This window comes from Borostomias antarcticus, assembly GCF_949987555.1.
Source record: "Borostomias antarcticus genome assembly, chromosome: 23".
Classification (NCBI taxonomy): domain Eukaryota; kingdom Metazoa; phylum Chordata; class Actinopteri; order Stomiiformes; family Stomiidae; genus Borostomias; species Borostomias antarcticus.
In genome coordinates this window covers 7,196,999-7,220,214 of record NC_140256.1, presented here as the reverse complement: position 1 = coordinate 7,220,214, position 23,216 = coordinate 7,196,999, and the positions used below count along the sequence as shown (strand labels likewise).

At 47.9% G+C, this 23,216-nt stretch overlaps 2 protein-coding genes across 3 annotated transcripts; one reads left to right on the top strand and one right to left on the bottom strand.

Moving 5' to 3' along the window:
- Positions 1-5,481: 5,481 nt before the first annotated feature.
- On the top strand, positions 5,482-17,493 carry LOC311324949 (uncharacterized protein). 2 transcript variants are annotated; one of them, XM_084457558.1, is made up of 14 exons: positions 5,482-5,674; positions 7,876-8,487; positions 12,209-12,256; positions 12,783-12,827; positions 13,097-13,702; positions 13,947-13,988; positions 14,177-14,248; positions 14,401-14,514; positions 14,650-14,757; positions 15,227-15,319; positions 15,785-15,829; positions 15,948-16,073; positions 16,348-16,415; positions 16,532-17,493. In XM_084457558.1, exons 1-13 carry the CDS (start codon positions 5,630-5,632, stop codon positions 16,405-16,407), a joined length of 2,016 nt encoding a protein of 671 aa, XP_084313684.1. In that variant the 5' UTR covers positions 5,482-5,629; the 3' UTR covers positions 16,408-16,415; positions 16,532-17,493. The 2 variants fall into 2 exon arrangements, with proteins under 2 accessions (XP_084313684.1, XP_084313685.1); XM_084457559.1 differs by lacking the exon at positions 15,227-15,319.
- A 978-nt stretch (positions 17,494-18,471) lies between these two features.
- Positions 18,472-23,197, bottom strand: ostf1 (osteoclast stimulating factor 1). The gene is made up of 10 exons (XM_084457125.1): positions 23,059-23,197; positions 21,317-21,363; positions 21,080-21,130; positions 20,738-20,801; positions 20,525-20,578; positions 19,956-20,063; positions 19,771-19,820; positions 19,218-19,296; positions 18,877-18,975; positions 18,472-18,591 (listed from the first exon to the last, which is right to left on the bottom strand). Exons 1-10 carry the CDS (start codon positions 23,090-23,092, stop codon positions 18,533-18,535), a joined length of 645 nt encoding a protein of 214 aa, XP_084313251.1. The 5' UTR covers positions 23,093-23,197; the 3' UTR covers positions 18,472-18,532.
- Between the last annotated feature and the right edge of the window lie 19 nt (positions 23,198-23,216).

The following is a 23,216-nucleotide window of genomic DNA, read 5'->3' as shown; positions in this document are numbered from 1 at the left end:
TTTGATATTATGTTCAGTTTAAAATGAAATTTATTCTAAAGTAAAATAATGAATTCAAATATTAGTGAGTTTAATATAAAAAGAACCGGGAAAACTGGAGTATTTCCTGTGTTTCGCCTCATCTGGAGGGAGGAGGGGAGAGAACTCTGCTGCACGTCATCAAATGTCACAGCGTCACATGTCACATCACACCGCCAGCTTGTTTCTGGCACTATTTTTAGTTTGGTGTGCTCTGGTACATGTGTGACAGATGAACAAACACACACACACACATATGAAGGCACATACTAATGTACAAGGGTCCCATTAATACGCCCCCTTCCTTCAATGTCATCGGCTGGGGGACAATAAGATATCTCTTTTCCATTTATTGAACTGGATCACTCAGTGAGCTTCCTGGTGTGGCTGTATTGAAACTGAAACGACCTAGGCCCTGCTTGTGAAGTGATCTCATCTTCATATTTCTAAGAACCACAAAGTTCCACAAACCACACCCACACGTCTCACACACACATACACGTCTCACACACACACACACACACACATGCCACATACCGTACACAAACACACACACATACTGTACATGAACTGTCATCTGATAATGAGAAAAATGAGGAACTAAATTTCTGTAGTCTAATGATGAGCCGCTATTGATTGAAGACAATCAGTTGTCCCCAGGCGTTGACGTGCAGGTGTTCAGTCGTCCTCAGACGTTGACGCAGGTGTTCTGAAACCTCTCGACTGAGAACCTGGGAGGGCCAGGAAGGACTCCACAGGTCGAAGCCTAATCCTGCTTCAAATAGAGCAAGGACTAACCTTAATCCACAAAGTCACAGGAAAATAGCCTAGGATAAGTCACAACAAGACCTGACCCAGATCATGGCTAAGCCTCCATATATAACACTTGAACTCAATCTTAGTCTAACCCATAACAAAAAGTATACCATTTTGCCATTAGGATTAGACACCTAAACTCTTGCATTTGGCTGTCATGTTTTAACCCACAGGTAAGGGCGCACAAACACGCAGCAGTTGCTTGTAGAGCAGAGCACATGAAGAATACTAGAAATGGTGCTTGGTGAGCACAGACCTCCGCCTATGAATGCATTTCATGGCTCTGTGCGTTCACATGTTCCTGCGTAGGACATGTTTGGTATTACTGCATCAGTTAGGTCAAGACGTTTGTGCCAGTCCAAAACCCGTCTCTAACTTTCCCATGTCGAGATATTTCACTCCTGAGTCCAAAAAATGAAAGGAGGTGAAGGGCCAGCCGTGTTTGGACGGCACGTGGACCTGCCCAGTGATTCGAATCCACTCCGAAGTTGAATAGGTTCTACAGTAAGGTGGCCCATTCTACACCCCTCCATCGAGTTTCATGAAAATCGCTCTGGTAGTTTTTGCATAATCCTAGTCCAAAAAATGAAAAGAAGTGAATGGCCGGCTCTGTTTGGGCGGCCTGTGGACACACCCCGTGATTCAGATACACACCATTACACATGGTAGTTTTAGTGTAATCCTGCTGACGGATGGATGAACAAACTAACATGCCACTGCAGATATTACCTGCGCGGTCGCTGGGGCAGAGGTAATAATGATCTGTGGTGCATATTTCTGCATCTCCTATACTGTCTACCTTTGAAACATCAACCATAGTGTTCAGCCCTCAGCTACACAAGGATACATGCCTGCTGGACCATTAAACTATGGTCACACACACAGAGAATACATCACTAGACTAGAATATGAACACTTCAGTCACTCACATAAAACTGCCCCAAAACAAGCAGCAGGCAGACTCTAGCATTCATAGCTCAAAGAAAACTGCTGTCTTTTATAGCGAATCAAAATAATCTGGCCTCAGTGCTCCGTTTTTCCCACGCCAAGCCACCTCCCCTGAGAGGAACCGCCACCCCCAGCGTGCTGGCCTGTCATCATCTTCCTGATGACACCAACGCCCCCCACATGGGGCACATATGGCGCTTTGTGTGTAAACAGTAATGGGGGAGCTGATTTACTCAGACAGGCGTTGATTGATCTACTGTAATAACGCCTGTTTGGGCCTGGTAGCCCTGTGTTTGTGGGAAGGTTGGGGGTGTGGGGGTCTACTGGGGGTGGGGGGGGGTTGCCATACTACTGTATAAGAACACTTCTGATCTACCCAGCAAAACAACACTCCTGATCAGCTGGTTATCAATTATTCATCATTGCCAGTAGGCATATGAAGAACAAGAACAAAGACAAAGTTAGCAAACACACACACACACACACTCAAAACCATCTCGGAGAGGCTCAGAAGAAGTTTCTTCCCTCAGTCCATCCTGAATGAATATACATATTAATAGGCTCTATAGATAAAAATAAACAAATACATTATATATACAGTATGGGTATATATACCCATATTTTCTTCCTGCCTAACCCAGCTTCACAACCTCAACCCCACACCCCAGCACCCCATCCCTTCATGTACATCTTACAGTATATGTAGATACATAATGCATAATGCATGCATTTACCTTTATACATTTATACCTTTGTGTCATCTCCCTATATTGCTTAGTGGGAGCACAAGAGCTAATGGAAGAACATTTCACTACTGTTACAGCTCCACGGTCTTCGCCTCCACAACCACCTCCTTCTGCTCCCCCCGGGCCATCAGTGTACACTGAGCGTGCGCTGGTCCGTCTCTGCTCTCCCGCCTGTGTCTCCGGAGCTGGGGCGCCTTCCTGCTCCTCTTCCCCGGAGACTGATCCAGAGACGCCTAGTACCTCGGCACGTACGTGGTGAAGACGCTTGTGGTTAATTGGTGAATGCGCTTATGGCCTTAATCTGCCTGGAGCCGCAAAACATGTTTGAACCTTATAATGAAGGCCCCTTAGATTTCTTTTCAGGCTTGGTGCTATGCACTTAGGAGGAAACACATCAGGGGGGTGGGATTTGTCTAAGGATCAAGAGGGGACATTTTGAATTTCTATGCACTATGCTGCTGTCTAGCCTGAAGCCTGGGAACTCTCCATTGGAAACTGTTTGGAAAAAGGCAGGCACTTTCAAAAATACTTCCCAAGTGATTGGATGAGCCATCTGTATCACACGCTAACTTCAACTGCTCCTTGCTGTCATCACACCTGTAGCTGTTTGTATTTAAAATTCCTTAGAGCAAACGCTAATTGACAAGATTGTTTTCTGATCTGCCACAAATGGATCTCTATGGAGAGTATCCAGACTGGTTTGCGAGAGAAACCTCCCTGACTCCCACTCTTCTGGCCCTGGACTACAAGCTTGGATTGAGGACTTGAATTCATTAAATTGCCCTTTGGGCTTTGCATTTATTTCCCGCTTCCTGTGTCGTGCATTTGGGTCCAGTTTACAACCCAGCCTGAACAACTACTCGTTGTACCTGTATGATGTAGTATGTGACTAATAAAGCTGACTGACTTTGACTTGTTTAAACCCACAAACAAAATAGCCATAGATTTAAAGACCTTTAGAATATCTGCCACCAGCATGTTGTAAGCTCTCACCAACACACAGTAACCTGAAGCATGCACATACGCATGTGTGCGCATACACGCACACACACCAATCTATGTATGGCATACTGTTTCCCAGCTGCCCAGTTTGAGCATGTAGAATTGGGTTGGGAAGTCCCTTGACTGCAGTGAGCCTAACGTTCTCCCTGTCCCCTTTCCGTCTGTTATGTAACTGGAAACACACACACACACACACACACACACAAACATCCATTTTGGACCCTGCTCTGAGGCACGTGTGGGGGTTGGGCCGGGGTCCTATAGGGTAGGATATAGGTGAGGGGGTGCTGAGGGGGACTAGCAGGCAGCAATAAGAAAGCGATTGGGGAGTGAAATTACAGTTTGAGTGGATCAAGTATTGTGTATTGGTGTGATGCTTTTGAGCAGTGTTTGTTTTGAATTGGAAGCAGTGAATTGGAATAAGCAGTGTGTGTATGTGTGTATACACATGTGTGTCTGTGCGTGCGTGCAGAGAAGCTCTTAAAGGCAGAGGCTTGGAGGAATGCAGGTTATGTTGGTGTCAGAGCCAAGCCAGTAGATTTTGGACCTATCGAGGCTATTGTGGGAGATAGCAAGTCTTTACTTCTATTAAAGGTTATGGTTACTAATATGAAAGGTTAGGCTATGGTTTTAAACTATACCTCTTTCCACGGGTGTACGGTACATAGAGTACAGAGAGATAACATCAAACAGGAGGTAATGGTTAATGGAGAACATGATAACTGCCGTTAGCTGTGTAGCTGCACATGCGTGCTTCTTCATACATACGTGGCTCAAGGAGATTGCATATGCCTGCATGTGGGTCTAAAAAATGAATGTAGGTTTCTATAGAACACATGCAGACACACTTCGCCCCAGTTTGTGATTTCCAACAAGACGGTGTGAATATTTTTTTCCTTTTATCAGTTGAGGCTTACTGCATGTCGAAAATCTCATTTTAAGGTTGAACATGTTACACCAACTTAGTACTTCTACTACAATTTGTGGTAGCCGACAGTTTATTACCGTGATGCATTTTAGCCTAGCCTACTATTAAAGTAAAAATCATGGAGACTCAATTATACATTACAAAACGTCTTGCATAACCCATAGCCTATACATTTTCTAGATCATTCTCATCTACACTGTAATCATTCAGCGATACCAAGAAGAGAAAACGACAAAAGCATAACAACACAGAAGCGCGCACATCCAAACAAAGCCATAGTGACACGCCTCCTCACGGCCATGTTTCTAGCTTGATGTTCTTTTCGCTCGCTTTTCGTCCAGTGAGTTGTAACGGGACTGCGGTGCTGTCCGAGTTATTTACGACAGACACCAAGCCCAGTGTGTTCATATATATTTATTTATTGCGCCGAAGCTATAAGGGTCTCTCAGACACGTCTCCACATCAGCAGCGGCTATAGGAGCCCGTGGCGGGTGAAAACACGTGCGGGCACTGAAACTCCATCCATGTCTGCTGTGTTGCCCAGCAAGCGCTGCTCGCCTCAGCGGGCGCTGTTAAGAAATGATGTACCCTAAATGGACTACACTTGCATACTGGTTACACACAGCCAGCCAGACGCACAAACGCATGCGGTTGGCCTACATACCATACGCGCATGTGCGGTTATGAACAGTCTAACACAGGATATGAAACAAGCTTTCAGAATTACACATTGTCGAGAACAACAACAGGGTCGCAGAACCGTCGAATATTATAACCCACATTCAACACATTCATTCTCAATGAAAAAGGGCGCGTGGCCCAGTTGTTATTCTTCCGAACCCGAGCTATTCTTCCGAACCCATTCGATAGTGTTACGTAACCCCGGGGTAATGGACTTGATGCTAATCGAGAGTGCCCACAACGCGCACACCCCTCTTTCGTCTACGCCCCCTCACAGTTCCTCTGCCTGATAGGTCTATGCAGAGATGAAAAAAATACAGAGAGCTTTAAAAAGATCATTGTCCTACATATGAGTAACATCTGATCAAAAGACCAGGGTTCATCACTGCTGCTATATCTAGTGAACCTTCCTTTCTTCTCCGTCTCCAGGGAGAATAGAAATTTAGGTTCTTTCTAGGTTTCCCCCGTTGTACAAACCCCACACGCGAAAATGCCCAGCAAGAGGAAGAAGAATAAGCGCCGCATGAGGAGGGTGGTAAGTGCGCGCACCTGCCTTGAAAGCAAGCGACACTAAAATGTAGGCTATTATCGTGCAATTACGGAATTCCTACACTCATTAGTGCGTATCAACCTGCACGTACTGCAAAACGTTAGAGGTATGTTCAGATATGGGGCTGATCGGAAGCATGGATAGAGTTTATCTTTGAGCGTGCCCCCCCCCCCCCGGCTTGCATTATTTGAATATTCGTTTATCGTTTAAGCTGACAGACCTTTTGTTTTCTATGCGTTAACCTAATCCTTAATAACAACAACAACAATAATAATAATAGTAATAATCATACCTTTCACATTTTCATAAGGTTTCTCATGGCCTTTTAAATCAGATGAGTTTTAAAAATCAGTTCTATTTTGTCATGTTCATTTTCACCGATCCACTCGAGGCCAGTTTTGGGTCCGTGCGTTAACGGAGTAAAACAGCTGGCCGGCAGTAGTTCTCCAAAACTGTTTCGACCATCAGGCGTTGGACCGTCTGTTTACAATTTGTTGACTTTTGGTCCTCTGTATAGCAACACAAGCCCGTTGCATTAAAATCAGAATCAGTTTATTTGCCATGGTAGTTACACATAGGGCCTACTAAGAATTTGTTTTGGACAAAGGTGCATAAGGCAATCACAGTGGAAGTAATTGCGATCCAATTAGCCTACTGTAAATTAGTTTACCGTCATTTGATTTGCGCAGAAGTTTATCCACGATTCAACATAAGACGCATTTTAATCGGTGCAAATCAGTACGTATTGTATATGTTAAGTGCGCACATTCCCCAGCCCCTATACTGGCTGGTATGCGCTGCGATGGAAACATGTCATTGCGCATGTGCCACCTTCCCACCCATTGGGGGATGGAGAGGGAGGAAGGGAGCGGTGGGTGTGGCCAGAGAAGTATCATGTAGCCTCAAAGTTCTGGAGGGCAGGGGTCACACACAATGTATGCCCGGTCGCCACCCACCTCCCCTATATTCGCCCACCCACCCCATACCATGCAGCCATCTCCACTGTACACTATTGTCTTTCCCACCACAATAAGTTTGTTATCCAGCGTCTCATTTAAATGCCCCCCCCACCACGTGCCATGTATGCTACTCACAGCCCACAGCTTGGTCTGAACTGAACCCGTGTTGCCCTACAGGTCCAGGAGGGGTTTTCAGCATGTGTGTTGAGAGGCAATCCTGCCCCGATGTCCTTTCCTCACTCCCCTCTAGTTTGTGGTCTTTTCCCAAGCCTGTATTAGGTAGTGCATCATAGGAATGTTCTTCCTTCGACTTGCCAGTTCGGGGTCTGTTCAGTGTCTTTTTAAAGCCATGTCAGGGCCCCCTCAGAAACCTTTCCCAAATCAGTCACTGCTCAGACTCCGGTCTTATCACCCTGCATGCTGAAGATATCTGCTGGTTGAAGTGAAGCAAGGGGGGTGGGACCTGGCTGTCTCTTCAATCTTCCAGATTTTTCTTGGATGACTACTTTGCTCGAATAAATACTTTCGAGCACGTTCTTCCCACCGTTAACAGTGGTTGTACTCGTTTCTTTCTCAAGGATGCTTGTTATCGATGACTGGAACCAAAACTGACCTCATTTCCAGTGAAATTGCCCACTAGTCGATTATTGGGAGGGGGGAGGGGGTTGTTTTGACGGCCAAACTCGGGGGATCTAATTTTCCGCACACATAGGGGCTTATGGGCTTGCATAGCTGTGTAAACTCCTGCCTGGCCACTGTCCCCTCTCTCAAGCCTAATGAGGCGCTTAGGTGTGATTATAACCTGATTATGATGTGATTAGGCCACTGTCTGGCCCATGGGGGCCCCATCCACAGCGACCCAGCCCTGCTGACTCGCTGGATTCTCTGCCCCGCTTCACTAGACCCGTCAGATTCGTTTGGATTCAGCCAGTTTACAGCCGTTATCTAACCTGTTTGGCCCCCCCATCACTTTTTCACTCTCTCCCCATTGCCTAAAAGGTTTTAGTCCTCGGAGGTGAAAACAACATGTTGGTCCTCGCTAGCCCCCGGCTCGCCCCTCCTGACCCCCAAACTAGATTCATTAACAAGCTGACCCCAGGGTTGGCCTGGCCTTTAGTAACCTCTTTTCTTGCAACACCCTCTTTCCACAATCTATGACTTCTAAGGTGGGTGCTGTTGCTGCTAGCGCTGCTGTTCTGAGCCTCTCTTCTCTCTGTGCTCTAACAGCAGGCCCAGAGGAGAGTCTTGGAGGAGCAGTACGCTGTGTCCAGTAAGGGAACTCCAGGCATCGCAGCGGTCGCCGCGCCGCCTCCAGGGGTCCCTAAAGCGGCAAAGATTCCGGCAAAGGTTCCAGCAGCAAAGGTTCTAGCAGCAAAGGTTCCAGCAGCAAAGGTTTCAGCAGCAAAGGTTCCAGCAGCAAAGGTTCCAGCAGCAAAGGTTCCAGCAGCAAAGGTTCCAAAGGCCATTCCCAAAGCTGTGCCCATTGCTGAGGTACTTGCGCCCACCCCGGTTGAAGTACCCACACCCACCCCAGTTGAGGTACCCGCGCCCTCCCCGGTCGAGATACCCGCCCTGGTCGAAGAACCCGCCCCGGTCGAGATACCCGCCCCGGTCGAAGAACCCGCCTCGGCCGAAGAACTCGCCTCGGTCGAAGAACCCGCCCCGGTTGAAGAACCCGCCCCAGTCGAGGTAACGGCACCAGAGCCCGAGCCTGAGCCAGAGGTGGTCGTGGCGGAGGTGGTGGTCCCAGAAGAACCCCCAGTGGAGCCCCCTACAGACAAAGCTGCTGCAGTGCAGGAGGCAGAACCTGTCATTCCAGAGCCAGAACCAGTGTCAGAGGTAAGGCTGCCTTTCAACTTTCACTTACAGGGTTTGTGAACCTTTGGCAAGCGGGAAGGGTTGGGGGGTACCGGCCTAGAGGTCCCATGCCGTTAGGTTGCAGACAAACATTTGTTCACCTTATAATATTTTGAGTACAGTGTTGACTCAGCCCTGGTGTAATTCTCTGCTGAGGAAATGGTTGCCGTGGTTCCTTCCATGCTTTATGAGATGGGAGTGATGTCCCTGTGGGAGGAGTGAAGTGGAAGAAGGGGGAGGGGGGGGGGGTCTAGGAGAAGGAACAGCGTGTTCCATTTACCAGGGACTGTACATGACTGGAGGGGGCGGGGCTTGTGCTGCAGTCTCCATACATTACGAGGGACGTCGGCTAGCTGTCTGACAGCGAGACATGGCTTGGTACTAATTGAATTCATCTCCTGTCCTGTCCCCTGCAGGGGATCATTTGAGATAGAATGAAGTTAGATTTCCCATCTCTTTGCCATCGTTCTTGATGCTGACTGTGCTAATTGAACATGAGCAGCTTGCTCTTTGTTGCTAGGAGCTGTACTCCTGTTGGAGGGGAGTCTTTGTTTTGTGCTAATTGAACAAGAGTAGCTTTACTCTGAAGTACAGTGAAGGCAGCATTGGCTGTAGCTGCTGTGCACGTCTTGTACAGTGTCCCATGTTTAGTGTGTGCTTGGCTCTTGTCATTTGTTCAGCCTTGACCGCATCTGGCATGTTTGTGCCGCTGACATGTGCTCACATGTATGTTAACACATGTGCTGGGAGAGGGGTTATATGATAGTCAGTTGATATGGTTCCTGGAAATCAGAATACCCCCCTCCCCACACACACACACACACACACACTTACCCCCCAACCCGAGCCGCCAGCGTAGCGTGAGTCTAAATGAGAAGGCCCAGTCTGCTGGTCCGTTCCTTGGATCCCCGCCCCCCTAACCCCCTCCTCTCTGGTCCCCCCAGCTCTAGGCTTCTGCTCAGTCTGTAGACGTGCCAGATACGCCTTAGACACACATGCTTTCTATAGGCACCTACACACACATGCGTGGGGAGTGTCGCATGCTCCGCACATGCATCATTTAGCTAGTGGGACTTGTCGCTTTTAGGCAAACAACTGGCACACAGGTCCGCCCCACAGCGCCACACACCCACTCGAGACTGTTAGAATAAGGGTGCGTAGCTGGCGGCGCTCCTGGTAGTCCAGTCCGTTGATCGTGGTGTGTGTCGGAAGCTTGCGACCATGGGGCTCATCTTCAGCTGGCTGCGAGGGCCAAAAGAGGATCCACCACTTCTGGATGTCACCGTGGAAACCCAGGTGAGAGCCCCCCCCCCTTTATAAATGGGGGGGTGTGGTCTTCCTTCTATTGGAGAGGGCGAGGGCGTGGCTTCTGAGGCAGAACATTTTGTACCAACTTGCTCTCTGGATCATATTCTTTCTCCTCTCCCTCTCTCCTGCTCTCTCCCCCCTCTTGTGTGTTTGCCTATGGGGCCCATATACAGGAGCACCTCTGCCTGGCACGTGCACACTCCAGAGGGGCGGAGATCAGAGATGCACATGTTCATGTGCCGTGTTGTTATAGGCTGATGCTGCAAAAGTGGGAGGAGACAAGTTTAGTTTGGTGGGAGGGGTGTGTCTGCCTACGATAATTTGAAGGTTCTAATCCTTGGCATTGGTTTATAGATGTATTGTTACGGTGATGTGTGTGTATGTACTGTCTGTATGCTTAGGGCTCTTGATGGTGGTAATTTGCCTGTAGTGGAGTGTTTGTTGGTTGTATAGACATCTTGAGTCTTTTCAACAAAGGGAGGGGGCTTGTGGGGACCGTTGCCCTGGTGCACTGATTTATCACCTTGTGCCTCGACACGTGAGACCTCTGACCTTCGCCCTCCCCCCACCCCACTTTCATGCGACTAGAGACTAGGGCTTTGTTACCAGAGGGGGATGGAGCCTCGTTCACTCTCTCCCACATGCTGGAGCTTTTCCACCCTGCAGGGGCTGTTTTGCAGAACAGAAAATGGCGGGGCAAGCTCACAATCCACATGCCACGTTGAATGAATTTCTGTGACATGTTGTGGCTCATTCCAGTTTTCAGTTTCCTTTTACCAGTAAAGGAACTGAGTTCCTTTTTTCTTTTGTTTTTCTTCCTCAAAGGGGCCGCCTTCTCAAGCTGATGTTTATCAGAAAAACAGGAAACATTCAGTTGTGCATTTGGTCAGTGGAAGGGGGTTGTACATTGTGTTCTCTATAAAGGGTTAAACTGTGGTCTGACCGGTAGGGGGCTGCACTTGGATCAGTGTTGTACATTTTGTTCCTGTAAGAGTTACTGGGGTCTGGGAGACAGAGCTGCAATCAGATCAGTTTGGTACACTGTGTTCTGTGAGTGCTGAGGACGGGCAGACAGGAGGGGGCTGTGTGTGTGTGTGTGTGTGTGTGTGTGCGTGTGTGTGCGCGCGCGTGTGTATCGAGCTGCCAGGGCTAAGCAGTAATAAAAGCTTTAAGCTCACAATTTGCCCTCCTCCAATATCTTGCCAGCTATACATTTGCCCTACTGCTACAGTATGCTTGCCTGCTTGCAACCTTTGTTCAAGGTTCATTGAAATAGGGCTCCTGAGCCAAGTCCTTCACCTTAGCTGACAAAGCTGTTGACAGGACATGTATTATCATATACTAGAACTGGGAAAACAAGTTTTGTATGAGCCTGCAGCGCTGCATTAGTGGAGTATGTGGTAGTTATCTGTGTTGTTTGAACAGTTGGCGCTCCTATTCTTGGAGACTTGCTGATGGATGGTGTGCATTCTTAGGCTCTTGGATAACCGGCTGTCTCTGTGATGGCGTGCGCGCAGCGGCACACAGCTTTCACAAGTGATTTTCCCCTGGCCACTACTCTGAGTGGTGAATTATTTACCATCTCTGCACAAATTTAATATTGATGTTCTGTACTGTAGTCTTCCATGGTTGTCAGTGTCGGTCAGCATGGCTGGCAGAGCAGTCTGAAAGGGAGCGCCAAGCTTGTACCTACTCAGCACCTAGACCGTGCCAACCTGTAGATGAGCCAGTGAGGCAGAAAACTACAGACTGAGACAAATGGCCACGGTAACATGGCTGCCACTGTCATGCTTCAGGCCTCATCCTCGTCTCCATCTTGAGCCCGGCTTGTGCTGCAGACCTTTGTTCTGCTGTGGCATAGTGAGGGAGAGAGAGGGGGGGGTGTGGTAGTGGCTTGCTGTCCAGCATATATAATTGGCTGTAACGTTACTGCATGTTGCATAACAGCCCCCCCCCCCCCCCCTCACTCATGCGTGCGTGCGTGTGTGTGTGTGTGCACCCCGCTTGTGTGTTCAACAGAGGGCTTGCAATCTGTTCTTTTGAAACCATGCCCTTTTTGAGAAATTGTGGCTATGGTCCCCCCCACCAGCTTTCTAAAATACCATTTCATGGTTGTCAGAACTGAAGTTGGAGAGTAATGCTAGACTCCAGGGTTGGAGTTGCCTGTAGGCCTGTAGGCGTGGGAGCAGCTTGTCTCTGCCTTTCCCAAATCTGAAACCTGAACAGTAAGTTGTATAAAAGTGAACCTTTGCGGATGATCAGTTTTAGGGCCAATTCCCCCCTAGTAGCCAAAAGTTGCCAGACTAGAACTTCTCTGTTTGTTTGACTGCACTTTTAAGAAACAGTTTTATTTGCGCATAGCCAACATTGACCAAACTCCTCTTTACCTTTTCAGGCTGCGCCCATCCCAGAGGCCCTCGTGTGTGCTCCTGCAGAATTTGAGGTAAACCCCCCTGACCCCTTCATATCTTCACTCCCTTCCCCCACCCACAGAACCAGTCAGACTTCTGCCCAGCCCCCCACCAAACCCCCCCCCTCTAATCTGTGCCTGTTCAAACACCGTCCACGGTCCAGCCACGGTTGCACAGAGCAGGGTTTGTCCATGTTTCCTCCTCCTGCCTGAAGGCTGTGTTGCTTGTGTTGTGCAACAGAAGTGGTTTGGAGACACGCAACGTTAAAACATCCCCCTCCATTCCAGTAAACGTTTCAATCCGCGTTGCGCTCTTAAAAAATACAAGACAGGAGGATCAAAACATTCCACAGAAATGTGTTTCTATGACTTCAGCGCACTATACCTCATGAATGTCACTGTATGTGGTCCGCCGATACTCCCAAGTCACCCCCCTACCTCCCTCTCCCTTATGCGTTACTCAGTACACTAAATACGTATGTCAGGACCATCATAGAGACAGTCCTACATGTATGTTTCTAGCCCTTTTGAGTCTTAATGGATTCAATCTTTTCGCCAGGTCCAGGTGGAAGACTCTGTAGCCATCACCACAGAAGTCCCAGAGGTGAGCGCTCCCACTCTGCTCCTTACTGTTTTGTCATTGTAAAGTAGGCATCCATTGACCATTCCATACATTGTAGCTGTGTGTCCTGCATGTGTAGGGCAGGATGTAGCCTAGCTTTACTCTGATGCATGGTAGAACGTGTTCCGTGTGACGTGGTCTGTGGTACAGTAGATCATTGTGTCAAATTGTGTGTGTGTGTGTGTGTTTGTGTAGTACTACGATGATGTCTGTCTGCATGTTATGTTGACTGTGTTCCATTGCACGTTCAGACACATGTCGTCTGTGAAGTCGAGGTCGTAGCAGAAGTCACATCAGAGGCAGAGCCCATCGTAGAGGCGGCTGTCGAGGCCGTGGTTGAACCCGAGGCAGTCCTAGAGATCGCACCCTCTGTGGAGGCTGAGGTTGTAGCAGAGGAGACGCCTGTCGTTGAGGCTGAAGTTGTTGTCGAGGAGACGCCTGTCGTGGAGGCTCAAGTTGTTGTCGAGGAGACGCCTGTCGTTGAGGCTGAAGTTGTTGTCGAGGAGACGCCTGTCGTGGAGGCTCAAGTTGTTGTCGAGGTGACGCCTGTTGTGGAGGCTGAAGTTGTTGTCGAGGAGACGCCTGTCGTTGAGGAGACGCCTGTCGTCGCGCCTCAGGTTGTCGAGGAGACGCCCGTCGTCGAGGCTGACGTTGTCGAGGAGACGCCTCTCCTTCAGGCCGAGGTTGCCGAGGAGACGCCTGTCGTCGAGTCCGAGGTTGTTGAGGAAGCGTCTGTTGTCGAGGCCAAGGTTGTATTTGAAGAGACTGCAGTCATCAAGACCGAGCCTGAAATCGAATCAGAGCCCGAAGTTGAAGCTGAGCCCGAGGAGACACCCGTGGTCCACGAAGTCACAGAGGTGCCCCGTCGCTAACTACCCCCCCTCCTCTCTGCTGCCTCCACTCCCCTGAAGTTTCTACACCTTTAGCCTTCTGTTCTTGTGTGTGTGTGTGTGTGGTGTTCATTCTGTGTGCATGTAGTTTTGAGCTCACCCTTCATTTTTTCATAACAACCTACTCACCCTCCTTTGAATAGTGTTCGACAATGTTGAATAAAGTGTTTTAAGATGGGATCCATCTTAACACTAGTCTCGCCTCTCGCAGAATGTGCTTGCCCCAGCAGAGGTGCCTGAGGAGATCCCAGTGGTAAGATGACATTTTGTGCATGATAAACATGCAAAACAGTTTTTCTGATTAGTTAGGGACTATGGCTCCATCTAGTGGCCAACTAGCTGTGTAACTAACCGACAATAGAATGGCCTTGCTTTATTATGCGTGTTGGAACCAAACTGACCAGTCCCCCCCCCCCCCCCCCCCTCACCCCTCACCCATAGGTGGCAGCGGTTGTTCCAGAGGTTGCAACCGAGCCTTTCGAAGCCCCCGTAACCAAAATTATCCCTACAGAGGTAAGGCTTGGTCCTGCTCTGCCCCTATACTCTTTGATGTATTACTTACATCAGACAATCTCCATGGTCTCTCCTAATACAGGGAGAAAGAGTGCTAGAACTGTGTATTCTCCGGATGTACAATGGGTATAACTTCTCACTCTTCCCTCTAGGCCACATTCGAGGCTGTTGCCGACACCGTGGCTGACGACTTCGTCATCACAGACTCCGCCCCCGTAGTGGAGGCCGCCATGGCTGAGCCAGAGCCTGTCGTCATTGAGGGACAGGTGAGACCCGTGCCTCTGGAACCACATTTCCGCAGCCTTTCATTTTAAAAGTCAAACTAAAACTTCTATCATGCACCTGTATTCTGTCAAGCAGCTGTATTCGTGATTTTAGTACTTTTGCCCCTTCATCTACAGACTCCTGCAGTCAACTTTGATGCTCTCGACGCCCTATCAGAATCTCTGAGTGAAATCACGCCTGTCCCTGAGCCCGCCCCTGTCCCAGCTGCTACTGAGCTCGTTAACGTGAGTTGTCTACGGTTCTTCTGAGCAAATGAGGAACACCATTAAGGCCGTTTCAGACAGGGAGCAATATTCCGCCTGCGTTCTCGCTCGGATCAGCGGGAGACGCACGCGTCCAGTGCGCAGCGGGGAAAGCTGACTACAATTCAGCTCTTGTCGTGGGCGGGCGTGTGCACGAAACGAGCACGCGCGCGACAATTTCACGGGGTCGCGCCCGCTTGCCGCTCCGCCCCAGATTGTCCGCGGCTCCCAAATTATCCGCTTGCCTCTCTCATTGAAAATGAATTACAGTGCGCGGATATCGCTCCTCGTCTGAAACGGCCTTTAGGGTCTTGTTTAGTAGGGGCATGATGTAGGAATCAAATGGAATATGTCTGTTTGAGTGACACGCCCCGCCCCTCAACCCACACACACACACACACACACACACACACATCATTAGTCGTGTAACTGGTTATCTGGTTGGTCTCAGGAAGCGGATTGTGAGGAGGAACGGTTATCAAAGATGGGGGAGAGAGACGACAGTCTTCCACCTGATTCCCAGCCTTCTCAGGAGGACCTACTGGTCAGCCCCCACATATATAAACTACCCTTAATCACCTCTGCCTTAGTTTACTTCATTACAATCTCTTCTGAGCAGTTCACTGGACACTGGAGAGCCATTTCTAAGGAGGTTCTCCATAAAGCATGGCCTAGGCGTCTTCTGCTTCGAGGGAACTAGCCTGCCCTCCTTTTTTTCTCTCTGTTATTCATCCCTTTTGATTTTCAGCACTAACTCATGACATGGTGGCCGGTCATATTCTCCAGATACTTCCCCCATCTCCTCTACAAATTTTCAAATATGATTAGTTATGCTGGGTTTACTTGGTTTCCTCCCGGGTGGTTATTCTGGCCAGGTAGCTGTGTTTGTGGCTCCTCCCCCTCGCCCCCCGGGGTCTTTCGTTCCTCCGCCTCCTCGGCTGGCATGCTTGGCATGTTCTGCTGCTTCAGGCCTGCCAGCCCAGGGACTGACTTTGGGTTCCTCTTTCAGGCTAAAGAAGAGATCGAGGCCCAGCTCGAGATCGCGGCCATGAAGGTAAGATTGCGCTCATTCCTCCTCCAGTTTGGCTTGTAAGGTAGTTGATCCAAGTTCCGTTCCTACTGCAACCAGTTTTTTTTTTAAATTACAAATATTTTGCTACCTCTCCCTCCAGGACGCCATTGATGAGACTACTGCCCTGGACGCCCTATCGGGAGATTTCTCTGCCCCTCAGCCAATCATCTCTGAGCTCCAGTGTCACGCGCAGCTCCCAGCCGAGCCTGTCCAGCTTGCCTCCATGGTAAGAACCTGCCCCTCTCAGAGGCCACTGCTCTGATCCCAGTCAACTAATATTCACATTTATTATAGACCACATTTACTGTAGATCCCATTTATTAGACCATATTTGTTATAAACCATATTTATTAGACCATATTTAGATCCTTTACTGCACTGCAATTTGCTCTTAAAGCCAGACATTAGACTTTAGACCAGACCTTAGACCCAGTAAACCCCCCCCCCCCCCCCTCCCTCCCCCCCCCCCCGCTTACTCAACACCTATCTTGTTCCTATAGGAGATCCCAGAGGGCGCGCTGAACGGACACATTTCTGCTGAGGTGTCTATCGAGGGCTAGGTCTCCAGGTAGGCGTCTCTCTTGGCTGTGTATAGAATGCAGTTGGAACAGGGACTTGGATTGATATGGTTTTATCATGTAGAGGTGGTGGTATTGACACTAATCCTGGTCCCTCTGTCTGCAGATCTCCTCACTCAGTGTGTTGGACTGAAGAGCGCCTCATGGCGAGCCGACCAGAGAACTTTTACCTTTTTTTCTATTTTTGTTATTTTTTTAGGGCTCAAAAGCGACCGCCGGGAAACTGAATGGACATCAACACTCAAAAGTGCCTTTCCTGCTTGGGTTCTCACCAAAACAATTAAAACGTTTTTTTCAGTTTTTTTTTTATCAACGCCACATTTAGGCGGAGAATAGACTTTGTCAGAAACATGACATAATTGGATCAAACAAATTATGGCTTCTTTCATAGATTTTTCTGTATCCCAAATGCATGTGATGGATTTGCATCGATTGTAAATTCATACAGAGGCTACTGTAGAATGAATGTGGCTATAGTTTGTATCTCATTTGGACCACGTGTGTATGGGTGGGAGGGACATTTTATTGTGTTGTGAATTAATTCAGTTTTGCTCGTCGTGCTCCCTTTGTGAAGGGGTGTGATTGGCAGATGAACCAGAGCCCCACCTGCTTCACCCTGCCTCGTCCCCCATCTCCAATGTGGTGCCGTTGTTTTGTTAAAGAGATGGTCTGCGTAGCAGCCCCTCCTTGTTTTGTTAAAGGGATCGTCTGTGTCGCAGCCCCTCCTTAATGTTGAGTGTACCCTCAGTCCCGTTGGAGTGCGTCTGGTCAGGGGTAGTGTGACACGCAGCTTTAGCCGTTCACAGGCGCCTGGCTCAGATACTTCCTGACGTTCGACTAACGATGTCAAATCTGTGCCCACAGGAAGAGGAGGAAGGGACGGGCTTGTGGGTCCTGTCCCATCTTTTTTTTTGTGTCTTTTCTAATTGTTTTGTATAGACCATACAATGTGGTACAGTGCGGTCCCGCGTTCACTCTCCATGCTCTGGAAGAGACCTTGAGGAATTGTCATGTAGGCTATTGAATGGGCTGGGTTGGACTTCATTCACTTTTGAATAAAGATGTTACTCACCGTGATTCTGTCCAGTTGTTATTGTACCGCAGCAAATCTGTCAGTTTGATGACATGGTCTATGGACAAAGCCAAGCATCTTTACTTATTTTATTACTGACCAATGACCGCAAGTGACAAAAGGACATTTCCAATGATTGATTTGTCTCATGTCATCACGTGTACAGTATTGCATAGACCTTTATTGCATACATAACTACAAGGCAGAAAGAAAGGAAATTTTAAGACATGATTTCAGGACACTCAAAATAGTCTAGAGTCTATGGAAAACACTAAACACACTAAGACCACAAGGCACTTTTAGTGACACCACAAGGCACTTTTAGTGACACCACAAGTCCACAGAAGAGCAGCAGTTGGTGAACTTTTTCAAATGAAAAGCAAAAATAAGGAAATCTATATGTAGTAGCAGTGCAGAGCCCTCGCAAAGCCTGCAAAATAACATCCTGAAAAGATGTAGTCTGACATTTCACACAGCATATCTTGCTTTTCCAGGAGCTGACAGAACAAGGAGTGGCTCATATTTGACAATGATAGGGATGCTCATAGCACACGTCATGCATTAGGAATCCTACAGGAAGCCTCAGGATAAGCATACATTTGAGTAGATGACAGATGGAAATATCCCATTGGTTCCCTTTGAAATAACCAATTAACCAATGACCTACCAGCCAAGTGTTAAGACTGTCTCTCTTCTCTCTCAGTCCTACCGTCACCTCTCCCAAAGGATTAGTAGATCTACAAATGGGACACGCTATCAATAATATATTACTTTAACGATCTATTCCCAACCTTGCTCCAGTACCCTCTCAAATGTAAAAATATGCTGTATTTGGAATGCATCTCACATTTTAAACCCCCTTTAAATCATTATATAACACACACACATAAACACACACACATGCACGCACTCACTCAAACACGCACTCAAACACAAACACACACACTCCTCCTCCTCCTCCTCCCCCCCATCCAGCCCCTCCTGCTCTGTCACATGGATGTCAGCCATGATCTTCTCCACATCTGGTGGGTGGTCTCAGTCAGAGTCTTCGTCATCCAGGTACTCCTCTGCGTTGCTATGTGTATGTGTGATGTCTGCAATGGAACCGCAGATAGAAAGAGAGTTTAGGAGAAAGATGGGAGTGTGTATCCCCCCTCCACAATGGGAAGTCAATTACTGAAATGTACCAGGTAAGCTGAACCCTATGAATTTGAGGGTACAGTTCTACTTTTTTAACTAGTAGGTAAAAAAACCCACATCGTCCAGTCCGTGTATAAAGTCTGTCATGAAAATGAAATTATGAAAGCAGTTTAGGTAAAGAGAAAAGTCTGTGTGACTGGATGGCGCAAGGCTGCCATCTGCTGGTCCGAATGGCTTACTGCTGCCCTGTTTCCTCTTGAGGAGCGAGGCAGACTGGGCGTTGGTGGCCATGTCCAGGGCCAGCTTCTTCTCGTTGTTCACTATGTCTGTCCTGGCATCTGAAACAAACAAGCAGAAGACTGAGAATCACAGAGAGAGAGAGAGAGAGAGAGAGAGAGAGAGAGAGAGAGAGAGAGAAAGAGAGACACACAGAGAGAGAGATAGAGAGAGACAGAGAGAGACAGAGAGAGAAAGAGAGAGAGAAAAAGAGAAAGAGAGAGAGAGAGAGAGAGAGAGAGAGAGAAAACAGAGATGAGCTGAGGAAAAAAGAGGGGGATGAAAGGAGGGAAGATGAGCATACTCTTGTTCAGCAACATCTCCACTATGTCTGCATATCCCTTCCACGCAGCGGCATGAAGCGCAGTGTCCCCCAGTTTGTTCTGAAACACACAACATTGTGCACTTCAGTCACACGCCTTACACACCATCATCATCATCATCATCATCATCATCATCAGAGCTGGTTCCACAATTGCAATTCCAAAGGAATCGTTAACATTAAGTAATTGTTAAGACATTTTAATTGAGATTCTGCTCATCAGATTCTAAACCAATTTCACTTGAACTAGTTTCAGTTAGTACCTAGTAGGTTAGTAGAAGTCAATTGTGAATATAAATATGACTTGTGTAAAGTTTTTATTTATTTATTTTTTGTTGATTTTCTTTGAAATAAGCATGTGACCTGTTTTGACCCTGCCCCTCAAAGAACTGGCATCGAAAAGCAGAATCGGAATCAGAGTCATTAACATACAAACAATGCCCAAACCTAATCATCATCATCATCATCATCATCATCATCATCACATGGCATCAGTCCAGTCTCAAGATGCCGTAAAACACAAGAGCTTCCTCACCTGCTGGTTCAGCTCCACATTGATCTGGCTTAGCAGGATCTCCACCACATCTGACAGAGAACACACAGATCAAATCTCCCCTAAAGCAATAAAAACCTCTGATTCCATTTGAGCCCAGGTGAAATAGTGTGTGTGTGTGTGTGTGTGTGTGTGTGTGAGTGCCGTAATATGTGCTGTGTAGTTACCTCTGTGTCCGCCATGACATCCCCAGTAGAGAGAGGTGTTCCCAGCCTTGTCCAGCCCGTTGATCCCCACCTTGTTCTCTAGACACTCCCGCAGCCAGCTCAAATTACCTGTGTCACACACACACACACACACACACACACACACACACACACACACACACACACACACACACACACACACAGCATGCATGGGCACACAAGGAAGTGGGGATACAAATACGGACATGCAAACAAGAAAACATAATTTGTATTTTCATAGATGTTAGGGGAGATTCAGAATTAAGGGCCCGTGAAGCCAGATGAGGTGGAGTTTCGGCCTGTACTGTAGCTTGGTGCCTGGGAGCTGCTCTGCATTTGAGGGGTGGTGGAGCAGGGATCACTTCTGCCCCTATTCCCTTACAGTGCAGATATGAGAAGATGGGTCTAGCGAAACCAATGCGGTGATAACTCGGTAAATTGTAGCTAGCCACACAGCTTATCTCCAGTCAAATACCCCCAGATCTCCACTTGGTGAGCACAGGGACTAATGGTTGGGCTTAAAGTGGGACAGGGCCACCTCTGTTCCTCACCTCGCTTGGCAGCCTCATGCATCGGGTTGTCGATGGACTCCGCCTGTTCGGCAACTGCAGGGTTTGAGGAAGTCAGAAAAACAGGTTGCAACAGAGAACCATATCCCAACAATGATAGCCTGAAGGACTTGAACTTTGCTTACACAAACACGAATGAACGTGACCAGAGCCACAAGAAGACCCAAGAAGTGCGATGGTCTGCTGCTGACTCACCATAATTGCTGGGGATGAGGCCGGTCCTTCCTCTGCAGGTTCCCTTCCACCAATTACTGTCACTCTAAGGATGATAGACAGGCAATGAGAGCCAATGGCAAGGCAGCAGCATCCAGTACCACTGATGCAAGAGAAAAGACCAGCAGAAAGAGGCAGAGGGGAATGAGGGGGAGAGAGAGAGAGAAAGTGTAAGCAGGGAAGGAAGGAGACAACTGGAGGAGGAGAGAAGCTGAATGAGGGAAAACAGGTACCAGAGAAGAAGAGAAAGTTAGACAAAAAATGACAGAAGATAAGAGAGAGTGGGCAAGAGAAAGTAAAGAAAAGTCAAGAACAGACACTCACCGTATCGGAGATGTACAAGATGTCTCCCTCTTCAAAGTAGAGCTCGTCTGGCTGAAAACAAGACCGCACGCACACACACACACGCGCGTGCACACACACACACACACACACACACACACACACACACACACACACACACACACACACACGTTAGTGTTTTACTTGAATTAGGTGGGATATTATCTTCAGACTCCTACACAGTAATAATTAATCAACAAAGATGAAAACCATACTTACTGTTCGAGGGTCGAAGGTGAACATGGCCCGGAACACTTTGACTTGGCCTAGAAGATGGCAGAGAGCACGTTAGAATGTAAAAAATTCTACTTCACGATAATTGCCTGCAGGCATGGATGCCTGAGACTGTTACCACACATTGAGTAACCACTGTACGGTCCTACTTTAGGACTCGGTCAAGTACACACACAAAAAAACACACACTCCCTTTGATAAATCACTGATCTCCAACATGACTGAATTGTTGGCAGCTGTGTGGAGGAGCGCAGACTTTCTCTGATCACGTCAGATCAGAGACCAAACATGCACATTAGAGCCATCCACAGAGAACAGGGGCCTGCTGTACTCCACAGCTACACCACAGGCTAGTGCGTGGCCTCGCTCCCCAACTGTGCTGGAAAAATGTGATCCGAGTGGTTAGCCAGGGAGCTAAACTAGTTCATGGGCACTGAGAGACAGCAAGGAGACATCCCTCTTCTTCTGTGCTCTAGGCTAATTCTCTGGCCCTCCCCCTTTCTGAAGTGTGCACAAGTCAACTGCCCTATACAGTTTTAAAAGCATAGGAATAGGACTGGTGTAGACCTATCATTCACACTACAAATCACATCCTATGCATTTATAGTAGGCCAGTGGAGGTCAGTGGAAAAACCTGTGCACACTTCATGGTAAAGGTTTGAGTGCTGTGTGTGTTCACCCAGTCACATGGCAGGGGTGGTGGTACAATATTCTTACTGACTGACTTCTTTGTTTCCAAGTTTGAAAACATTGAAAATATCGCTGACCGTGGCTTTAACCAGGCCTGTAGACAGTAGACACACAGCTTGGTGTCGCAACAGGAGTCTGCTGCAGAGGTCCTACCTAGACAAGCCTGGCTCTGTTCAGCGTAGGTGGGTGTCTGTGTATGTAACTCTACAGGCTCAGTCCTGCCCCTCAGAAAGCTCCGGTCTAGGGACTTGCACTGACTGGCATACCACACACACACACTCAGCTTCTTCAACTCACCAAAACTCACAGAAGCAAAACAGTTAGGTGGATTCTACGTAAATAAAGTTAGATAATAGTTCTAAATGTGGTGCTACAATATATAATAATAATTAGAGAAAACTTCAGGAGTGTGTTACAGAATATATGAAATTAATTCAATACACTAAGCAGGTTTGGGGGCAAGCTTAGGCTAGTAGTGTTACTACAGTGTTTTGAAGTATTTGCTCAGTACTTCTACCACTGTGCTAAGGAAGCAGCCAAGCACGGATGATGCCCCACTGAAAACTGCATCTTTGGCCGCCTTCCACGTAGGTGAACTTTTTTAGTTCATCACTGCACAGCAGGGAAACGCAAGCACAGTAGGGAAAAGGGGAAGTCATGGCCAAAGTCACTGACCAACGCTTAGCTGGCTAACCAACCACTTATCTTCCTCTCATCAGCTCGCTGCACTAACGTTACTGGCAGCTGCACACAACGAGCCACTAACTGACCACACTATGATTGAAGTACACGGACACAAACAATATCCCACAGTATCCTCAAATCTAATCACAAAGCACAGAGGATAACCGCCAAGTAGCCATACACATTCCAACCCCTTCCACTGCTAGCACGCAACAAGCTAATCACCCAGCTAGTGCTAACGTTTGTAGTACTTGCTAGCGAGCTAGCATAGGTGTGTTTCATTTGATGGACGGTCAGATTATTGTTCAGAGGCACCCATTATATACTTAGTAACTAATCAAGTTAACACTTACCTGGTTTGGCTGGCTTAGGTGGAGGCTTGGACATTATGCAAGTTTTTGAGAGTAAGATTTATGAGCGTTATTCTTAAATAGTCGGTTGTATTGAGCAGAAAGCCACTCTATCACTTTCAATGAGGAAGTACACCCTGCACGCCCTGCACAAGCCTACG

Bases quoted from the DNA above. Each gene is read 5' to 3' on its own strand.
- LOC311324949 (XM_084457558.1), top strand. From the start codon at position 5,630: ATGCCCAGCAAGAGGAAGAAGAATAAGCGCCGCATGAGGAGGGTG. The intron at 13,703-13,946 runs GTGCCCCGTCGC...CGCCTCTCGCAG, and splicing joins TGGTCCACGAAGTCACAGAG to AATGTGCTTGCCCCAGCAGA. The intron at 15,320-15,784 runs GTCAGCCCCCAC...TTCCTCTTTCAG, and splicing joins CTTCTCAGGAGGACCTACTG to GCTAAAGAAGAGATCGAGGC.
- ostf1 (XM_084457125.1), bottom strand. From the start codon at position 23,092: ATGTCCAAGCCTCCACCTAAGCCAGCCAAACCAG. The intron at 20,579-20,737 runs GTGAGTCAGCAG...CAAACCCTGCAG, and splicing joins CCTCATCCCCAGCAATTATG to TTGCCGAACAGGCGGAGTCC. The intron at 18,592-18,876 runs GTAAGCCATTCG...GTTCCATTGCAG, and splicing joins CAAGAGGAAACAGGGCAGCA to ACATCACACATACACATAGC.